The sequence below is a fragment of the Tamandua tetradactyla genome, chromosome 7 (assembly GCF_023851605.1).
Source record: "Tamandua tetradactyla isolate mTamTet1 chromosome 7, mTamTet1.pri, whole genome shotgun sequence".
Taxonomy (NCBI): domain Eukaryota; kingdom Metazoa; phylum Chordata; class Mammalia; order Pilosa; family Myrmecophagidae; genus Tamandua; species Tamandua tetradactyla.
The window spans coordinates 66,748,423-66,770,020 of record NC_135333.1 but is presented as its reverse complement, the minus strand read 5'-3'; the positions used below and the strand labels follow the sequence as shown (position 1 = coordinate 66,770,020).

The 21,598-nt window shown below is 38.8% G+C and overlaps 1 protein-coding gene across 9 annotated transcripts in view; it reads left to right on the top strand.

Annotated features, from left to right (window-relative positions):
- Positions 1-21,598, top strand: part of FERRY3 (FERRY endosomal RAB5 effector complex subunit 3) — an 82,533-nt gene that overhangs the window by 14,186 nt on the left and 46,749 nt on the right. For 6 of the 9 annotated variants that reach the window (XM_077169751.1, XM_077169752.1, XM_077169749.1 and 3 more), the window contains 3 exons: positions 8,073-8,272; positions 9,654-9,799; positions 19,775-19,956. In XM_077169751.1, coding sequence (XP_077025866.1) covers positions 8,095-8,272; positions 9,654-9,799; positions 19,775-19,956 — 506 coding nt within the window. In that variant the 5' untranslated portion in view covers positions 8,073-8,094. Of the gene's footprint in view, positions 1-5,239; positions 5,422-8,072; positions 8,273-9,653; positions 9,800-19,774; positions 19,957-21,598 lie in introns of those variants that run through there. The other 3 variants (XM_077169754.1, XM_077169753.1, XM_077169758.1) reach the window with 3 other exon arrangements.

Genomic DNA, 21,598 nt, shown 5'->3' with positions numbered 1-21,598 from the left:
GTGTCAACTTGGCCAGGTGGTGGTACCTGTTTGCCTGTTTGGGCAAGTGCTGGCCTGTCTTTTGCTATGAGGACATTTCATAGAATTAAGTCATGATCACTTTGACTACATCCACAGCTGATTCCATTTGTAATCAGCCAAGGGGAATGCTTTCTTTAATGGATGATACTTAATCTAATCACTGGAAGCCTTTTAAGGAGGATTCAGAAGAGACAGGTTCTTTTCCTGCTTTGACCAGCGAGCCTCTCCTGTGGAGTTCATCCAGACCCTCCATCAATATCGTCAGCTTCACAGCCTGCCCTACAGATTCTGTATTCTACGTTCCCACGGTTACATGAGACACTTAATGAATTTTATATTTACAAATATTTTCTGTTGATTCTGTTTCTCTAGAGAACCCTAATTAATACAACTTGGTACCAGGAGTGGTTCTTAAGAAACAGAATCTTAAAAATAGGTTTTTATGAATGGGTTTCTACTCTGACTGGACTCAGAGGCACTAAGGACTCTGCTTCCCATAATCAGAATGACACCGCCAGTCCATGGAGTGAGTTGGCAAAAGAGATAGTCAGAATATCACCATTCGATTCTTCTAATGCTTCGCTTGTATGAAGCCAGGCTCTGGGGGATAATGATTTTGAAACCTTTATGGAGTTTTGTGGAAATAGGAAGTGTAGAGAAGTTGGCTGGTTGTTGTTAGATACACTGAATACATTAATGAGTGAAACGGATGGACTTCAGGCTTCAAATGAGAAGCTTAAGCACCATCTGACAGATGTAGACATTTCTGTGAGTGTCCTGAGGGAAAATCTTATTTCCTGCAGGTGTAGACTTGAGATTTCTGAAAATCAGACTCAGAATCTTATTGTTAGAGTAGCAACTTTACAATATAAACTGAAATCTTGATCTTGCATGGTGTCTGCTGGTAAAGTGAGGGCACTGATTGGAAAGGAGTGGGACCCTAAAAAATGGAATGGCAACATATGGATTGATAATGATGTCAGGGGCGAGGTTGAAACCCTAGGTCATGCTGAGTCTTCTCTAGATAACCCTGTAATAGTCTGCCCTGAGGACATAGATGCCCTACCTCCAGCCTGCCTTGAGTTGACCACCCAACCTCCTCCTGAAGGGATTAGCCCTAGAGTGATTAATCCTGTTTTACCAGATGAAACTGCAAATGAAGGCCCTGAAGCAAATGGCTTGGAAGATATTTCTAATTCTTTTCATGACCCACCCCCACCACCCCTCGTTTCTTCCAGACCTATAACTAGACTAAAGTCCCAACAGGCCCCTAAAGGTGAGGTACAAAGTATCACACATGAGGAGGTACGTTATACTCCAAAAGAACCGTGTGAGTTTTCCAATTTATATAGACAGAAATCAGGGGAATATGTGTGGCAATGGATTTTAAGAGTGTGGGATAATGGTGGGAAGAATATAAGGCTGGATCAGGCTGAATTTATTGATATGGGCCCACTAAGCAGAGATTCTGCATTCAATGTTATAGCTCGAGCAGTTAGAAAAGGTGTTAACAGCTTGTTTGGGTGGTTGGTTGAAACATGGATCAAAAGGTGGCCAACATTACCTGAGGTTGAAATGCCAGAACTGCCCTGGTATAATGTAGATGAGGGGATCCAGAGGCTTAGAGAGATTGGAATGTTAGAGTGGATTTATCATGCAAAGCCTGCTCTTACACCCCAGGAATGTCCAGAGGGTGCACCTTTTACCAGAACAGTGAGAAATAAGTTTGTGAGACAAGCACCATCATCCCTGAGAGCTCTGTAGTTGCACTTCTCTATAGGTCAGATATTACTGGGGTAACTGCTGTCACTGAGTATTATGTCCTTAAACACAGTGGGGATGACCGGATCCCGAGGTGGCAGAAGCCAGGTGGCAGCACTTAATCAACAAAGACAGGGTAGACGTGGCTATTAAAATAGACAGCAAATTCAAAGCAGAAGTCAAAATAATCTGATCTGCAGAGATTTGTGGCATTGGCTAGTAAATCATGGGGTACCTAGAAATACAGTAGATGGGCAGTCTACTAAATTGTTGTTTGAGCTGTATAAACAAAAGAGTTCTAGGTCAAGTGAACAGAAGTCTAACTTGAATCACAAAAACACAGATTTACGGCCCCTTAATCACTTTCCAGACTTCAGACAGTTTACAGACCCAGAGCCCCTTGAATGAAGGGGAGGCCCAGTCCCTCTAATGGAGAACCCTGTTACACTGTCACAAATTTATACTGTTAATCTTCCTCCAAGCCTTCCCCAAGGAGACCAACGACCTTTTACCAGGGTAGCTGTGCACTGGGGAAAAGGAAATGATCAGATACTTTGGGGATTATTAGACACTGCTTCAGAAGTGACATTAAATCCAGGGGACACAAAATATCACTCTGGTCCACCAGTCAGAATGGGAGCTTATGGAGGCCAGGTGATCAATGGAGTTTTAGCTCAGGTCCGTCTCACAGTGGGTCCAGTGGGCCCTCGGACCCATTCTGTAGTTATTTCCCCAGTTCCAGAATGCGTAATTGGAATAGATATACTGGCAGAATCCCCACATGGGCCCTCTGACTCATGCAGTGAGAGCTATTATGGTGGGTAAAGCCAAGTGGAAGCCACTAGAACTGCCCCTACCTAGCAAAATAGTAAATCAGAAGCAATACCGTATTCCTGGAGGGATTGCAGAGATTACTGCCACTCTTACGGACTTAAAGGATGCAGGGGTGGTGATTCCCACCACATCCCCATTCAACTCCCCTATTTGGCCTGTGCAGAAAACAGATGGGTCTTGATGACAGTGGATTGTTGTAAGCTCAACCAGGTGGTAACTCCAATTGCAGCTGCTGTTCCAAATGTGGTATCATTGCTTGAGCAAATCAGTACATCCCCTGGTACCTGGTATGCAAGTATTGATCTGGCAAATGCTTTTTTCTCAATTGCTGTTAATAAGGACCACCAGAAATAGTTTGCTTTCAGCTTACAAGGTGAGTGATATACTTTCACTGTCCTACTTCAGGGGTATATCAACTCTCCAGCCCTATGTCATAATCTTGTTCGCAGAGACCTTGATTGTTTCTGCCTCCCACAAGACATCACACTAGTCCATTATATTGATGATATCATGTTGATTGAACCTAGTGAGCAAGAAGTAGCAACTACTATAGACTTAGTTGTAAGGCATTTGCATGTCAGAGGATGGGAGATAAATTCAACAAAAATACAGGGGCCTTCCAACTTAGTGAAATTTCTAGGTTTCCAGTGGTGTGGGGCATGTCGAGATATCCCTTCTAAGGTGAAGGATAAGTTGTTGCATCTGGGCCCTCCTAAAAAAAAAACAAAAAATAGGCACTACAGCTAGTTGGTCTCTTTGGATTTTGGTGACAACATATTCCTCATTTGTGTGTGCTACTCTGGCCCATTTATCAAGTGACCACAAAAGCTGCTAATTTTGAGTGGGGACCTGAACAAGAGGAGACTCTGCAAGAGGTCCAGGCTGCTGTACACGCTGCTCTGCCACTTGGGCCATATATTCCAGCAGATCCAATGGTGCTGGAAGTGTCAGTGCCAAATAGAGATGCTGTCTGGAGCCTTTAGGAGCCCCTATTGGAGAATCACAACACAGACCCTTAGGATTTTGGAACAAAGTCTTACCATCTGCTGAAGATAACTACGCTTCTTTTGAGAAACAGCTTTTGGCCTGCTACTGGGCCTTAGTAGAGACCAAATACTTAACCTTGGGCCACCAAGTTACCATGAGACCTGAATTACCTATCATCAGCTGGGTGTTGTCTGACCCACCAAGCCATAAAGTTGGGCATGCGCAGCAGCAGCACTCTATCGTAAAATGGAAATGGTATATACGTGATAGGGTCCTGAAGGCGCAAGTAAGTTACATGAGGAAGTGGCCCAAATGCACATGGTCTCCACTCCTGCCACATTACCTTCTCTTTCCCAGACCAGAGCTGTGGCCTCTTGGGGAGTTCCTTACAGAGAATTAACTGAGGAAGAGAAAACTCGAGCCTGGTTTACAGATGGTTCATCACGATATGCAGGTACCACCCAAAAGTGGACAGCTGCAGCACTACAACCCCTTTCTGGGGTGTCCTTGAAGGACAGTGGTGAGGGGAAATCCTCCCAGTGGGCAGAACTTCGAGCAGTGTACCTGGTTGTTCATTTTGCTTGGAAGGAGAACTGACCAGAGGTGCGTTTGTGTACTGACTCATGGGCTATTGCTAATGGTTTGGCTGGATGGTCGGGGACTTGGAAAGACCATAATTGAAAAATTGGTGACAGAGATGTCTGGGGAAGAGGTATGTTGACAGACCTTTCTGAGTGGGCTAAAACATGAAGATATTTGTGTCCCATGTGAATGCACACCAGAGGGTGACTTCAGCAGAGGAAGGTTTTAATAATCAAGTGGATAAGATGACCCATTCTGTGGGTACCAGCCAACCTCTTTCCCCGGCAACTCCTGTCATTGCCCAATGGGCTCATGAAGAAAATGGTCATGGAGGTTATGCATGGGCTCAGCAACATGGACTTCCACTCACCAAGGCTGACTTGGCTGCAGCCACTGCTGAGTGCCCAATCTGCCAGCAGCAAAGACCCACACTCAGCCCCTGATATGGTACCATTCCCCAAGGTAACCAGCTGGCTACATGGTGGCAGATTAATTACATTGGATCACTCCCTTCATGGAAGGGGCTGTGATTTGTTCTAACTGGAATAGACATACTCTGGATATGGGATTGCTTTCTGTGCATGCAATGCTGCTGCTAAAACTACCATATGTGGGCTTACAGAATGCCTTATCCACGTCATGGTATTCCACACAGCATTGCTTCTGATCATTGAACACACTTCATAGCAGATAAGTACAGGAATGGGCACATGCTCATGGAATTCTCTGGTCTTACCATGTTCCCCATCATCCAGAAGCAGCTGGATTGATGGAACGGTGAAATGGCCTTTTGAAAACTCAATTACGGTGTCAACTAGGTAGCAATACCTTGAAGGGCTGGGGAAATGTCTCCAGGAAGCTGTATATTCTCTCAATCAGCATCTGCTATATGGTGCTGTTTCTCCCATAGCCAGGATCCATGGGTCCAGGAACCAAGGGGTAGAAATGGGAGTGGCACCACTCACTATTACCCCTAGTGGTCCACTAGGAAAATTTTTGCTTCCTGTCCCTGCAACCCTGAGCTCTGCTGATCTACAGGTTTTCGTTTCAAAAGGGGGAATGCTTCCACCGGGAGAAACAATGATGATTCCATTGAACTGGAATCTAAGACTGCAACCTGTCACTTTGGCCTATTCATGCCCCTGGATCAACAAGCCAAGAAGGAGATTCCATTACTGGCTGAGGTGATTGACCCCGACTATCAGGGGGAAATAGGACTGCAACTACACAATGGAGGTAAAGAAGAGTTTTCTTGGAATATAGGAGATCCCCTAGGGCTCCTTTTAGTACTCCCATGCCATGTGATTAAAATCAATGGAAAACTGCAACAACCCAATCCAGGCAGGGCTACCAATGGCTCTGAAACTTTAGGAATGAAGGTTTGGGTCACCCCATCTGGCAAAGAACCATGGCCAGCTGAAGTGCTTCCTGAGAGTAAAAGGAAAATGGAATGGGTAGTGGAAGAAGGTAGTGATAAATATGAACTACGACCATGTGATCAGTTACAGAAACGAGGACTGTAATGCTGTTTTATTCATGTTATGCTATTTAAGTTGTAAGATACCCAGTTTAAAAGTGAATATTACCTAAGGACTTGCACCTTATTCTGGAGAGATTTAATGTGTTTCCAGTTATATGCAAGACAGTTGAATATTGTTAGGTCAGGAAAAATTGTTTTCTATTTAGAAATTAGGTATGGTTTAAGGTGATGAGTATAGCTGCCAAGTTGACAATGGGTGGACTGTCATGGTCAAGTTCATGTGTCAACTTGGCCAAGTGGTGGTACCTGTTTGTCTGTTTGGGCAAGTGCTGGCCTGTCTTTTGCTATGAGGACGTTGCATAGATTTAAATCATGATCATTTTGGCTACATCCACAGCTGATTCCATTTGTAATCAGCCAAGGAGAGTGTACTCTTTAATGGGTGATACCTAATCTAATCACTGAAAGCCTTTGAAGGAGGATTTAGAAAAGACAGGTACTCTTCCTGCTTCAGCCGGTGAGCCTCTCTTGTGGAGTTCATCCAGACCCTCCATCAGAATTGTCAGCTTCACAGCTTACCCTACAGATTTTTGACTCTATATTCCCACAGTTACGTGAGACACTTTTATGGATTTTATATTTGTAAATATTTCCTGTTGATTCTGTTTCTCTAGAGAACCCTAATTAATGCAGAGGTTGGCAGATTTATATTAGGTAGCAAGGTCTACCTGAAGCTTGCGAAAGAACAACCTCCAGAGTAGCTTCTCGACTCTATTTGAACTCTCTCTGCCACTGATGCTTTATTAATTACACTTCTTTTCCCCCATTTGGTCAGGATGAAATTGTTGATCCCACGGTGCCAGGTCTGGATTTATCCCTGGGAGTCCTCTCCCACATGCCAGGGAGACTTTCACCTCTGGATGTCATGTCCCACATAGGAGGGAGGGCAATGATTTCTCTTGCAGAGTTGGGGTTAGAGAGACTGAGGCCACATCTGAACAATGACAGAGGTCCTCCAGAAGTAACTCTTAGGCATGCCTATAGGTAGTCTCAGCTTCTATGCTACCTATATAAGCTTCCCAAGAGTAAGCCTCATGATCGAGCACATATAGATGACCTCTTTTTAAGAATAATATGAATAATTGTTTTTTCTCTTCATATTCCCGGTGAGTGTTATAAAACAAAATACCATACAATTTAACAAATATTTATTAATAGCATTCCCAATGTTCTGCCTGGAACATAGAATACAACAAGGCAAAAGTCCTCCCACTTCAAGAATACTGTTCTTCTATTGGGAGTAGGAGATCTAGAGTTATAAGGACTATGATTCAGATAAGTACAGGCTGATATGAGAGCATATAGTGGAAACCCAGATCAATTTTAGGGAGTTGGAGAAGGCTTCCTGGGGGATATCTAAGCTAGACCTAAAGAAGGAATAGTTGCTAGCTGAGGAAAGAGGAGGAGTAAGCATTCTGAACCATGGAAAAGGCATTAGAAAAGGGAGTGGAAAATGGGTTGGTATTTGAGGAAGTTCAGTGTGACTGGAAGATAAATTTGTGAATTTAAGTGTGTTCAGAGTACAGATATTGAAAGAAGAGTCTGGGGTTATAAGCAGGGGCATTATAAACTGGGTAAAGGAGTTTGGATTTTATCTTGAGGGCAATAGAATGCCTTAGAAGGATTTTAAACAGATGAGTGATATGATCAGATATGCCCTTTACAAAGATTAGTGTGACTTCCGTGAAGAGGACAGTGTGAGAACTGAGTTGATGGGGAAAGCCTGAAAGCCAGGCAGACCTGTTAGGAGGCTGATGAATAAATCTTTAATTGGTGTGTGTGCCCTTTAACTAGATGTTCTTCTTTTTGAATAGTGTCCAGTTTGCCTTGTGGGGTATCTTGTACTTTGTATTTCCTGTCTATCTTCTTCCCACATGGAAGTCTTTCCGCCACCTGCACAGTACTTCCCAAATTAGATCTCCTACCCATACCCTCTAAGATCTCCAGGTCACTTAATGTCTCTGATATGTTTTGTTTGACTGTATTCAGCCACTTGTTCCATAAGCTATGTTCTTGAATCTCTTCCTAAGAATCCTTTCTTGACATTTCCATGTTCCTTTTCTATTCTTGAGAAGATTCCTAGGAATGCAAAGTACTTTTCAGGCATTTTTTTTTTCTTGAATGAAGTTTAAAAGAAACTTTTGGTGCTTTCATAAAGTAAAATAATTTTTTCCTCCACTCAAAAAGATGAAAACAGAGCCATAAACACATGAGAACAACTAGAGTAATTGACACATTCACACAAATGAAATCTCTGAGTGGCAGGACTTTTTCTTAGAAGTTGGATAATAATAATAATGAAACAACATATTTTTTCATGGATTTCTAACTTGCTACTTTTCGTTAGTTTTATAGAAATCTTGCCAAAGATGAAGAAAAACAGAGAAAGATTCTGTAACAGAGAGAGAGAATTCATGTATGAATTCAAAGTAGGAAGTCAGTGCTTCGAGCTGAGGGTGCCCCTCCAATTTCCTGTTCAAGAGAATGCCAGTCATTTGCATGGACGTCTGATGTTGCTGCACAATTTACCCTGCTTTATAGAAAATGGTGAGAACTGATTTTTTTTTAAGTAATATTTGTTATTTTCCTATAGTCCCTGCCATTAGAATTTTTAGATTAGAAGGTATAAACCTAAGAAGCATTAGAAACAACCTTAAATTTCAAGTGTTGGTTTAACTGCTTTCCTTCCAAGAAGAATAAAGTTTCACCAGATCTTTGTTTTATTGAGTGTTATTTCCTACAACCTTTGTTTGTTTACAAGGCAGTTTAGTATAAATATTAAGTTAAATGGTGAAAAATTAGTTTAAAGGTCTGGATTAGAACTCGTAACCTCTGTATTTAGTTAGGTGGATTCATGAAGCATTTCAGCTGTCACTTGTTTTGGCATTATAGAATTATATTGCTAAATTGGTTGCCCCTTTTAATGGTATGGTCAGTTCCCAAGGCATCATGGAAGAGTGGTGCTAATCTTTAAATATGCTTTGCTAACCTAAGTTAATTCCATAATTCATCTTATTAAACTATTCTTAAAGTAGGTTCATGTTTTCTCTGACAGGTGAAGAAAAAAATTTTAACTGAATATGTTGGATATAAAAGGTTAGAGTTACAAGGGAACCTAGAAATTTTCTAGCACAATCTCATTTCACAGGCAGGAAAACTGGAATATAAAGAAATTAAGTTATTTACCTAAGGCACTTGTTCTCAAAATGAAATTTATTAGACATGCAAGTTATTGGGCCCCTACACCATTCCTGTTGAATTAGAAGCTCTGGCACACAGCAATCTGTTTTAACAAGGCCTCCAGGGAATTTCAGTGCATACTGAAGACAAAACCACTGGCCTAAAGTAACAAACACAGTGAAGAACCAAGACCAGAACCCATCCTGACTTCTATCCCAATGTATTTTTACTATCAGGCTACAATTAGTGTCTTTAAAACTGTAATTGTAGGTAATCTGAATTAAGTCAGGTATTATATACTAATCATTCAATTTATCTTCCAAACTCAAAAGATATAACAATACACACTTTAGAATTATTTAGGGAACTCTTATTCATTTAGATATGGTTACCTTTATAGCCTCAAAATCTGTAGGAAGTTTTTGTCTGTGTGCTTATACCTACTCAAATTCAAGATGAATAATTAGGCTTAAGAAATCAATATTACTTGATTAGTATTAAGGTTATATTAACCTTCATTAGTTAAGAATTTTGACCTTTTTCCATACAATAACCTGTAATAATTAAAGAAGTATAGTTGTGAAATTAGTTAAAAGACTCCTTAAGCATATTTTTTTATAATTGGACATTCTGTTAAGGGTATGTGCTTGATGAAGTAAAATTTCACATTAAAATGCTTAGCCTAGTAAAATATTCCCTATTTATTTCTGAATTTTGCTGATGATGGCATTTATTGTCCCTGTTACAGACTTAAAAGAAGCTCTGAGCCAGTTTATAGAAGAAGAGTCCCTCGGAGATTATGATAGAGATGCTGAAGTGTCACTGGCAGCTCTGAAATCAGGTGAAGTAGATTTACATCAGTTGGCAAATACATGGGCCAAAGCTTATGCTGAGGTAAGAAAATAGGTCAGATCTGTAAATGTCAAGGATTTTCTGGACATGATGAGGATTTTTAAATTGTTAAGCTAATACTGAAACATTAGAATTGTGTAATTCTTTTTTCTCTACATTCAAAATGTATCCCATAATATACAATATTTGTTGCTTTTGTCCTTCCTTCCTATATCAGAACCAGTTCATAGAATAAGATATTTTAATACCTTTGTAAAATGAGAGGCTACTTTTGTATTTATAACCAACATCTTTGCCAGATGGAGTGAAGAAAAATACAGATCAGAAGTTAAATCTGAATTTCAGTGAACAGCTAACAAGTTTTTGGTATAGCCATGTAGTATGTGGACATACTTATATTAAAAAATTACGTTTTTTATCTGAAATTCTAATTTAACTGTGTCCTATGTTTTATCTAACAACTCTAAACCAAAAGTAATACTTCATTTTAAGGTTTGGTCTACTTTTGTTCTTCCACTTACCTTTATTGTTTTTAGATGGCTACTTCCATTTAAATAGTGTACTTTAGTTCATGAAGTCCAAGATGCCATTATTATAATATACAACATTATTTTATTTACTACTAAAAAAAAAAAATGCTTCCAATTAAATGATGATCACATGCTAAGATGCCATCAAATATAAGATCCATCCCGATATCTGAGCTGTATAATGTGAAAAAATAGACACTGTAGAATTGAGTAGATATAGTAAGTTGAGCATCTTCTGAATGCCACGTACTTATAGGATGTTGGGGGTAAAATAGTGAACAAGATATACACAGAATAGAATTTATGGTCTAGTTAGAGAACCAGATAGATACAGAAGTGTATAATAAGACAAATTCAATAATTGTAGTCTGTAATGAGTGAATTACCTCTCACTCTAAGCAAACTGAGTTTAAGAGAATTTACAAGAACTCAGTATCATTTGTGAGGATGAAAGATCCTTGACCCAAATTTCTGACACAAAGAGAAGCTGGTGCATAATAGGACAGTGTTTCCACTCAGTGAGAATCAGGTTTTAGCAGAAAAGTGATAGCTTCAAGTTTACGCTTATTGAATGTGAAGTGCCTGTAAGACATCCAATGAAGATGTCTTGTAAGTATTTAGCTATATGGATCTGGCATTCAGGGAAGATGTTTAGACTGGAGACATAGATATGGGACTCATTCATATATGGATGAACTATAATGGCATGAATGAGTTTACCCAGAAAGACTATAAAATAAGAAGACAAGATATCTGGATAGAATTTTAAAGAAACCCTGCATTGTAATTATCTCTTGAATTATCTGTATCTCCTACTTGTGTGAAAGTCCACCTGGAAATATCTATTTATTCACCATTATAGCTTCAATATCTAACACAGTGCCAGCAAGTGTTTTGGTATGTGTTAGGTGGATGGATAGATGGGATGGGGAATGGCAACCAAATGGATGGGCCAATAAACACTAACATTTGAAGGATGAACAAAGGAAGAAGAACCTGCAAAGGAAAAGAGGAACTTGCCAGAGAAGTAGGAAAAATACAAGATATTATGGTTTCATGAATGCAGAGAAAAAGGGGATACCAGGAAGGAGGAAATGGTCAGTAGTGTCAGATGCTGCAGAAAAGATCAGGCGCATATAGTCCATACATGGTGTATAATCAGTGGCTCACAATATCATCACATAGTTGTGTATTCATCATTATGATCATTTTTAAAACATTTGCATCACTCCAGAAAAAGAAATAAAAAAAGAGAAAACTCATATATCCCATAGATTTTGTTTTTTTTGAGATGGCAGAAATGAAGACTCTGCAGGATTAATCTTAAATGGGAGGAGGAAAGCTTCTTCCATTGTAACAGAAGGGGAGAAGGAAAGAGGGAGTATACATTCAGAAAAATTTAATTTGGCAGCAGGAAGTTGAGAGAATTCTCTTCTCTGATTTCTTCTACTTTATCTGTTTAGATGAGGGTGAGGGGCAGGTAAGATAGTGAATGTGTGAGAAGAGAACTGACCAGAGAAAAATAGGATTGCCAGGCATCATTGAAAGTCCTCATTGAGAAAGTGAAAGGGTTTGTGGGGTGGAGGGTCCTAATAAAGTTAAAGGACCAATGGATTGGGAGTAATTGGGTGAGAATCTTGATTGGAAGTTGTAGTCAGAGGTTTGGATGTTTGAATTTTGAAGTTTGAGCAGTTCCTGGTGATTATCAGTTCCTGTATGACTGAGGTCTAGTGGAGAACTTGTTAAAAGTATGGGGTTTGGAGAACTAAGAAAGCATCACATAGGAAGGGTTATCCTTCAGACATTGAGATTACCAAGGATGGTGGCAGGATTTGGGACAGAGAGGAATTCTGTGCCAAAGCTTCAAATGAGTGAGAGTGAATAATAGGAAGGCTGTTAGATAACAGTGGCCAAAAGACATAAGGGACTCTGAATGGTTTGAGCCTCAAAGAGGCAGGGCTTATTGCTTGAAAGTGAAGGTAAGGAGACATTAAATAGTTTTCTCTTTGCAAGCCCTTACTCAATGCCCAATTCCTCTCAACTGTTACAGTCCCGTTTTTAATATCATCTTTCCAGAGAAATGGTGTGAGTTGGATATTTCAAGGAAAAACTCTAACTAGTACTTCTTATGTAGGTAGCTTCAACTTACTCATAAGGCTCACCCTAAGATGAGTTTGAAACCAATGCTGCAAATTGATATATTTAGCTGATCTGGGTTAGTGGGTACAGAATGTCTGGCAAATGTATGGTCAAGCAGATCTCTGTGCTCTTGTGCTGTCACCTTCCTACAGAGTTTCAGCCTGAGACAAGCACATTCAGAACAGGTTAAGTCGTGTGTGCTGGTTATCACTCCTAGATCAGTGCCAGGTCCAAAGATGTAGAGCAGTTATGAGAATGAGGCTTCAGGTTTTCAGAGACATTGAGTAGATGAAATCCTAGTTCTAGGCTCAGCTAGTCTTCTTTTTTTTTTTTTTTTTAAATCTTACTTCATTGTATTCCTTCATTTTTATTTGCCACAAACATGAGCAGTAACATGATAAATTTAATAGTAACAAAACTAAAGGCATATATAGAGAGACTAATTCAGTATAATTTGCCTCATTTGTTACCTGGCACATAAGATCATTCAAAAATTAATGAAAAGAAAGTAAACATATTTTTCCTTCAAATAATTATAAGAAGTTCTATTAAATTAATGCCCAGCTTTGAGGTAATACGTATATGTATGCATATATACATGTACATGCACACAGCTCCCTTTTTGCTTTGGCATTTTTTACAGTATTAGCCACCTCTACCTTCTCAAAACTCTTTCATTCTATTACTTCCACACCATTGTCTGCAGGTTCTCTTCTTGTTCTTTAAGTCACTCCTTTTCATACTCCCTCCTTGAAATTTACTTACTATATCAAACATTAGTGTTTTTGGAAGTTCCAATCTAAGATCTTCTCTTCTGATATTATTGTCCCTGGTGGTCTCACCTACTTCTATTTTATGTATTTATTTATTTATTACTTTTTTATTGTTAAATGTAACATATATACAGAAAAAGCAATAAATTTCCAGGTACATTTTAACAAGTAGTTATAGAACAGATTTTCAAGTTTGGTATGGGCTAAAGTTCCAGGTTTTTTTGTTTTTTCTTCTAGCTGTTCCAAAACACTCGAGACCAAACAAAATATCAATATAACGATTCAGCAGTCATACTCATTTGTTAAATCCTACCTTCTCTGTTATATTCCTCCTTTTCTTTAAATAACGTATATACATTAAAGGAATAAATTTCAAAGTACATCGCAACAATTAGTTGTCGAACAGATTTCAGAGTTTGGTATGGCTTACAATTTCACCATTTTAGGTTTTTACTTCTAACTGTTCTAAGCTACTGAAAACTGAAAGAAATATCAATATGATGATTCAACACTCATACTCATTTATTAAACCCAACATTCTCTGTGTAACTCCGCTATCACCTTTGATCTTTCTCCCACTCTTTAGGGGTATTAGGGCTATCCCCATTCTAACTTTTTCATGTTGGAAGGGGCTAACAGAAATATGGGATAGGGGGATGGGACTAGTTGATGTTCTGGAAAGGCTGGCCCCTCTGCATTTCAGGACTTATCTGGTCCAGGGACCCATCTGGAGGTTGTAGGTTTCTGAAAAGTTATCCTAGTACAATGGAACCTTTGTAGACTCTTGTATAATGCCCTAAGTATTCTTTAGGATTGGCTGGAATAGTTTTGGTTAAGGTTTGGCAAGTTATGATAGGTAGCGATGTCAACTGAAGCTTGTGTTGGAGTGACCTCCAAAGTAGCCTCTCGACTCTTATGAACTCTCTCAGCTACTGATACCTTATTTGTTACATTTCTTTTCCCCCTTTTTGTCAGGATGGCATTGTTGATCCCAAGGTACCAGGGCCAGGCTCATCCCTGAGAGTCATCTCCCATGCCACCAGGGAGACTTTCATCCCTGGATATCATATCCCACATGGGAGGAGGACAATGGTTTCACTAGCAGAGTTGAGCTTAGAGAGACAGAGGCCACATTTGAACAACATAAGTATCCTCCCAAAGTAACTGTTAAGCATACCTATAGGTATGCTAAGCTTCTCTGCTACATATATAAGCGTCACAAGAGCAAGCCTCAAGATCAAGGGCTTGGCCTGTTGATTTAGATGTCCCTAATGTTTGACACAATCAGGGGTTTCCCCAGTGGTAAAGTTTAATAGTTGCATATTTTTTCTCCCATCCTCAAGAGACTTTACTAATACTTTCTGATTATTTGCTTAATATACTCTAAGGTATATCCAGACATTACATTAAGCTATACAGGATTAAAGGCTCTCATTCTTATTTTGGACTCCCTGTGTTTAGATTGTCTAAAATCATCTATCCAGACAGGCTGAGTTAGATTATATGCTACAGAAAATTTAGATTCTGGACAAAATAAACCCTCCTTTTGTATCAAAGAGTAGATGAAGTTCTGAAATACAGACGGTGTCTGCCTTACCCCTGTTTTCTGAATTACCTTGATCTGACCTGACTGGCTTTGTTCTTATCTCTAAATACAAGGTTATCCATATATATAATAGCCACTAAAAATCCAGAAATACCAAGTACCGCTCCAGACTAAATGTGACTGCTGTAAGAGCTTATAATCTAGGCCCTAGTTTTCTTATAAGTATTTTATAAATGAGATCATACAATATTTGCTCTTTTGTTTCTGGCTTATTTGCCTCACCAAATGTCCTACAGGTTCATTCACCTTGTTGCATGCCTCACAACTTTGATCCTTTTTGTAAGCACAATGTTCAATCATATGTATACACCATCGTTCGCCAGTGTACTTCTCATTCAGCACATCTTTCAGCTGCCTCTATCTACTGGGACTCGTGTTTAATGTCCAAAGTCAACATTCCATCAACACTCTCAATTTTAGATAATTTCATTGTTCCCAAGAGAAAGATAGCCAGTAAACATACCCTCCCCAAATAGAAAACCCAAACCTCCTCCTAACTCTTGTCCCTTCCCCCATTATTAAACCTTGGTATTGCTGCGGTACTGTTGATGTTTTCCTATTAAAAATAGCCTGTGGCATTTTCCCCTATACCCTGAAATTATGCGCTCTTTGTACAAGATTCATACCTTTGCAGTAGTCATGCAAGAACTTATTTATATTTGTAATGTTAATCAGTGGAACACCTGAGTCTATACTACCCCTTTCAATCACATTCACCGTCAGTATGGTAATATTACTTATAGACTCACTAGTGAACTGCCTTCACTTCTATCTATTCCCTTACAATTGAGTTTCATCCTCATTGGCTAACTGTTCACCCATCTCAAGCTTTGTGTATCCCTAGGTCCCCTGTTTTCTGTATAGTCAGACTCTGATTTTACCTTTACCATGGTCATAAAAGTGGAATTGTGCAGTATCTATCCTTTTGTTTCTGGCTTATTTTACTCAGCATTATGTCCTCCCCGGTCATCCATCTTATCATGTGGTTCAGAACATCACTTAGTCTTACTGCTGCTTAATATCCCATTGTATGTATGTACCACATTCTGTTAATCCACTCATCTGCTGATGGGCACTTGCATTGTTTCCATCTTTTGATGATTATGAATAATGCTACTATGAACATTAGGTAGAGTGCAAATCTCTGTTTGTGTCACTCCTTTTAGCTCTTCTGGGTAATAGTGGTATTGCTGGGTCATAGGACAACCCAGTATTTAGTTTTCTGAGGAACCGCCAGACTGTTTTCCATAGCAGCTGTACCATTATACATTCTCACCAGCTGTGCATAAGTGTCCCGATTTCTCCACATCCTCTCCAACATTTGTAGTCTCCTGTTTGTTTAATAGTAGTCATTCTTAATGGGTGTGAGACGCTATCTCATTGTAGTCTCGATCGGCATTTCCCTTATATCTAATGAGAATGAGTATATCTTTGTGTGCTTTTTGGCCATCTGTATTTGCTCTTCAGAAAAATTCCTATTCATGTCTTCAACCCACTTTATAATTGGGTTGTATGTTCTTTTGTTGTTGAGTTATATGATTTCTTTATGTGTACAGAATATCAAACCTTTATCTGATATGTGATTTCCAAATATTTTCTCCCGTTGAGTGGGCTGCCTCTTCATTTTTTTGGCAAAGTCTTTTGAGATGCAAAAGCATCTGATTTTGAGGAGTTCCCAGTTATCTATTTTTTTTTCTTTTGTTGCTTGTGCTTTGGGTGTAAAGTTTAGGAAGCTACCTCCTATTACTAGATCTTGAAGATGTTTTCCTACATTTTCTTATAGGACCTTTGTAGTTTGGGTTCTTATATTTAGGTGTTTGATCCAGTTTGAGTTGTTTTGTATAAAGGTAAAATATAAGGGTCCTCTTCCATTCTTCTAGCTATTGATATCCAGTTCTCCCATGCCCATTTATTGAAAAGACAGTTCAATGGATTTGGGGGCTTGTCAAAGGTGGGTTTACCATAGATTTGGTGGTCTGTTTCTGTGCCCTTGATTTGATTCCATTGGTCAATACTTCTTTGTTACAGCACCATGCTGTTTTGACCACTGTGGTTTTATAAGTTTTTAATTGGATCAGGGAGTGTTGAACTTCCCATTTTGTTCTTTTTTAAGATGTTTTTTGCTATTTGGGATCTCTTTCCCTTCTAGATGAGTTTAGTAACTGGCTTTTCCAAGTCTTCAGAGTAGGTTGTTGGAATTTTGATTGGTACTGTGTTGAATCTGTAGATCAGTTGGGCAGACTTGACATTTCAACTACATTTAACCTTCCTGTCCATGAGCATGGAATGTCTTTCCATCTATTTAGATTTTCTTTGATTTCTATTAGCAATGTTATATAGTTCTCTGTATACAAGTTCTTTACATCCCTAGTTAAGTTCATTCCTATATACTTGCTTCTGTAGGGAAAACTGTTTTTTTTTTTTCTGTAGGGAAAACTGTAGGGAAATCCCTAGTTAAGTTCATTCCTATATACTTGCTTCTGTAGGGAAAACTGTATACAAGTTCTTTACATCCCTAGTTAAGTTCATTCCTATATACTTGCTTCTGTAGGAAAAACAGTTTTCTGTGGGGAAAACTGTTATACTTCTGTAGGGAAAGTATATAGGAAGTTCATTCCTATATACTTGCTTCTGTAGGGAAAAGAATACACATTCTTTTTTTTGGGGGGTGCATGGTTGGGGACTCGAACCCGGGTCTCCTGCATGCATGGTGAGCATTCTACCACTGAACCACCCATATACCCTAGATACTTGATTCTTCTAGTTGCTATTTTGAATGGATTTTTTTTCTTAATTGATTTCTCCATTAAGTCATTGCTTGTATATAGAAACATTGCTGATTTTTGCACTTTTATTTTATAACCTGCCACTTTGCTGAATTTGTTTATTAGCTCAAGTAACTTTGTTGTAGATCTTTCAGGATTTTCAAAGTATAGTATCATTTTATTGGCAAATAATGAAAAGTTACTTCCTTTCCAATTTGGAAAGGGGGAGGAATTCAGGGGAGCCAGGACAGAGATGCGCGAGTATGTAGGGACTGGACACAGGTCGGGGAGTTTGCAGGTCAGGGAGTATGCATGCATCTGGAGGAGCTGGATGGTAATATGTGCTGTACAGAGCACAGGGTGTGCCTGGTGGGGCTGAGCAACTGTATGGGCTGGGGCGGGTATGGCCAGAGTATGAGCCTGCAACTGAAATGTGCAGGTGACTGCCTGCAGGAGCAGGAAGTGGGAGGTGGGGGTCAAGGGACTGGACAAGGTACATGGGTTTTGGGAGGGGCAGGGTGAAACTGTGCTCTCGAGCAGAAGAGGTGTGTCAGGAGAGGACAGGCTTGCTCACTTGCAGGGGATGGGGGTGGGGGGCAGGATGTGTGGGGAGAGTGCTGGGGCAGGGGTCGTTGGAACATGGTGGGAGAGGTGGATGACAGGGCTCAGGTGTGGGGAGAGTCACCTGTCACAGGGTTGACAGCACTTTTGAGGGTAACACTTTCAAGGAACACAGCTTAACTTACTTCCTTGTCCCAATCTCCCTGTCTGTGCACTCCTGATGGCTCCAGACCTCCATTTGAAAAGGGGCACATTAGGCTGTTTGCACTAGTTGGACAGTCTCCAGTTCTCTACATCTCAATTCTTCCTCTTTCTCAACCAGGGTCTCCATATGTGGTATAGAATATCTTCCCAGGTCACTTACTCCCTAGAATTGCTGTCCTGGTCATTTTTCTGTCACTTCTCTGTTCCTTGGAGCAGGGGTGAACTCAACCTTTCCTATTCTACCATCTTCCCAGAACTCTCTCAGCTAATCTTCTTAAATTCCTCCCTCCTAATCTAGCGATTGATTGAAGGATAAATAAGCAGGAATAAAGAGAAAATTTTACCTGTTGATCTATGAAGTTCAAGATACCTGCTTCTGTAATTCTGTTTTATTTTAGAATAACTTATTAATCTGAGTCACGTCATAGGTTCCAGTTTTTAACATTTTCATTGCTAAAAGAAGGAAAGAATTTAGAAAATTCTTTTTTTACAGGCATCTGTTTTCAAAGATCAATAATGGAAAATATACTGTCTTTTATTTCCACTTTTGCCATTGAATTGTATGATCCTTGGCAAGGGACTTCTCAGCATGTCCGTTTCCTGATCTGTAAAAATACTTTGTCTAAATTTAGTTGAGCAAATATTTTTTCATCTGTCTCCATGTTTTTGTTTTTATTACTTCTTAGTTCTTACTCAGTCCCTTTATTATTTTGGTAGCTGTTTTCACATACTAAAAAGCATGCTTACTTTTGTAAAAAGGTGCAGAATAACTAGAAAAGGTCAAAATAAGAAAATTGCACAGATTTATCTTGGTATAGAAATCCTATACAGAAATTGGGTTTTTAAAAGGTCCATGAATCACCACACAAGTGACTGTCACATAGGGGACCTCATATTCTAAATAGTATGTCTTTTAGCAGTCTTTTTTTGGCAGTGAAAAGTTTTTTTCTAATTGTATCATTAATGCGTTCAAATTTTGTATTTTACAATACCGTACAATAATTTTGTACAGTACATTAGAATATAAAGAAAATGAAGGTCATCAGAAATCCCACTGCCCCAAAATAGCCGTTGCTAGTATTGGATGTGTTTTTTTTTTACCATCCCTTCCTGTGTGTATGCTATTTTACAGAAATGGGATTTAGCACATCTCACATTGTCAACCTTCCTTTCCCTTCCTCCACATTAATTCCTCACCCTCATCTATGCCCCCAGGTACTCAAATTAACGACTTTGTCTTTCCATATTTTTTTCTGTCCTGATATAATCGTATATAACCTATATATCCATTGACAAACACAGGGTTTCATTGATAAACAGGGTTTCTCTGTCAATGTCTGTTTACAAAAATGGAATCCTAATATATGTGCTTTTTCTAGCAGTGTTTTAAATAAAAATACTGCCTCATGATTTAAGAATGTCTGTGTATCATCTTGTAGACCACATTAGAATACGCACGGCCTGAAGAACCCAGCTGGGATGAAGATTTTGCAGATGTGTACCATGACCTAATCCATTCTCCTGCCTCTGAAACACTCCTAAATCTGGAACATAATTACTTTGTTAGTATCTCAGAACTGATTGGTGAAAGAGATGTGGAGCTGAAAAAATTGCGTGAGAGGTATTTCCAGTTTCTTGCATTATCATAATTAAATGTTACACTCTCAGATACAGTGGCCTGCAGAACTTTTAATTTTTTATAAAATTAAAGCATACTTACTTGTAAAATTAAAGGAACAAATAGGAAAAAATTCTTCAATATTAAAAGTTAATTTTCTTGTGTATTCAAATCTACAATGTCAACTACAAGAGTTTTGCTAGAATTCAAGTGATTTGCTTAAATAAATTATGCTGGCTGTATGTGTTCTTATTTCTAGTAAGAGAAATAGCTTATGTCTGTTGAAGACTTGCTTTGTTCTAGGCACTGTGTAACAAACGTGCTTTGGATGCCCTTTCTCATATGATTCACATGACTCTACTATTGTTGTTATCCTCATTTTAAAGATAAGAAAACTGAGGCTTAAAGAAGTAAGTAACTTGTCTGGGGAAACCAGAAAGCCTGACACCAAAACTGTTTGTCACTAGGCCTTACTGTCTCCCTATTCAGTACCTATTTATTATCCTGCTCTCTTTACCATGGTCTCTTTCAATTTGTTTACATTAAGAAAAAAAAAATAACTCTGGTATTAATACAAGAAATTTTAATTAGATTTGAATTTATTCTGTATGGATTACTTAATATAGTAAATTAGCAATGCTTTTTTTATTCTTTTTTTCTTCAGAATAAGTAAGAAATTGCCAGCAAAATTTATTTTCAAGCATGGCTCTACAGACTATTTTCTAGTAATGCTATGAAGTAGTATGACTTCAGAATATACTCTTCTAGATAATCCATTTTAATTCAGCAGAATCTAATAGGGTTTATTTCCTAAAACATTTAGGACTTTGGCTGTCCATGTCTTTAAGATAATTTTTTTTGGTGTTGCTGATGCAAAATTTATTTAATCATAATAGAACTGTCTCCTGTTAAAGAGAATGTGATGTTTGGAGACATTTGTTACTATAGGTTTGGGTTTGGGGACTGGCTGTAATGAAACAGTTATTACTTTCTAAATATGATGCCTGCAGCATGAGTAGTTGCCACCAGGTAAAGTCAAAACCATGTCCCCAGGGAAGACGAAAATTTGAATTTTCTCTGTTTCTTTATTATAAAACCAATAAAATTGTGAATGTATTTTGGAAAGAACAAAATACAGAACCAGATTTTTTAAAACATAATACCTGATATAATTAATCACCTTCTGCTGAATTTCATTTGCTTGAGTTTTTCCTACCAAAGCTTCAAATAATAAAACTTCAACTCATTCTGAATCTGTTCTTAAACCTCAGAGGGCCTACACTCGTTCTGCCTATTTAGGTATATTAATAAATTTCCAACTTGGCTATCCACACTTCATATCAGCAGCTATTACTAGTGCTTTCATTCAGCTGGAGAGCTACTCTGAATTGCAGCCTACTTTGCTGCTTACACCACCATACCTCCCAGAAAACTCTCTTCCTAAACGTCAGTATTTCTGTAATTGTTCTTTTTTCTACATCAGAAGACGTTTCCCATTTTACATGACTCTTCATCTTTTGAGAAGCTGAATTAAATGACTAATTATGTGAAATTTCCTGTACTTTATTCCTGTAGTTGGTTGGTTGTTTTTTCTATCGGGGTAGTTTTTTCAGTAGGTGTCTGCTTTGGTTTATTTTGTTTTTTG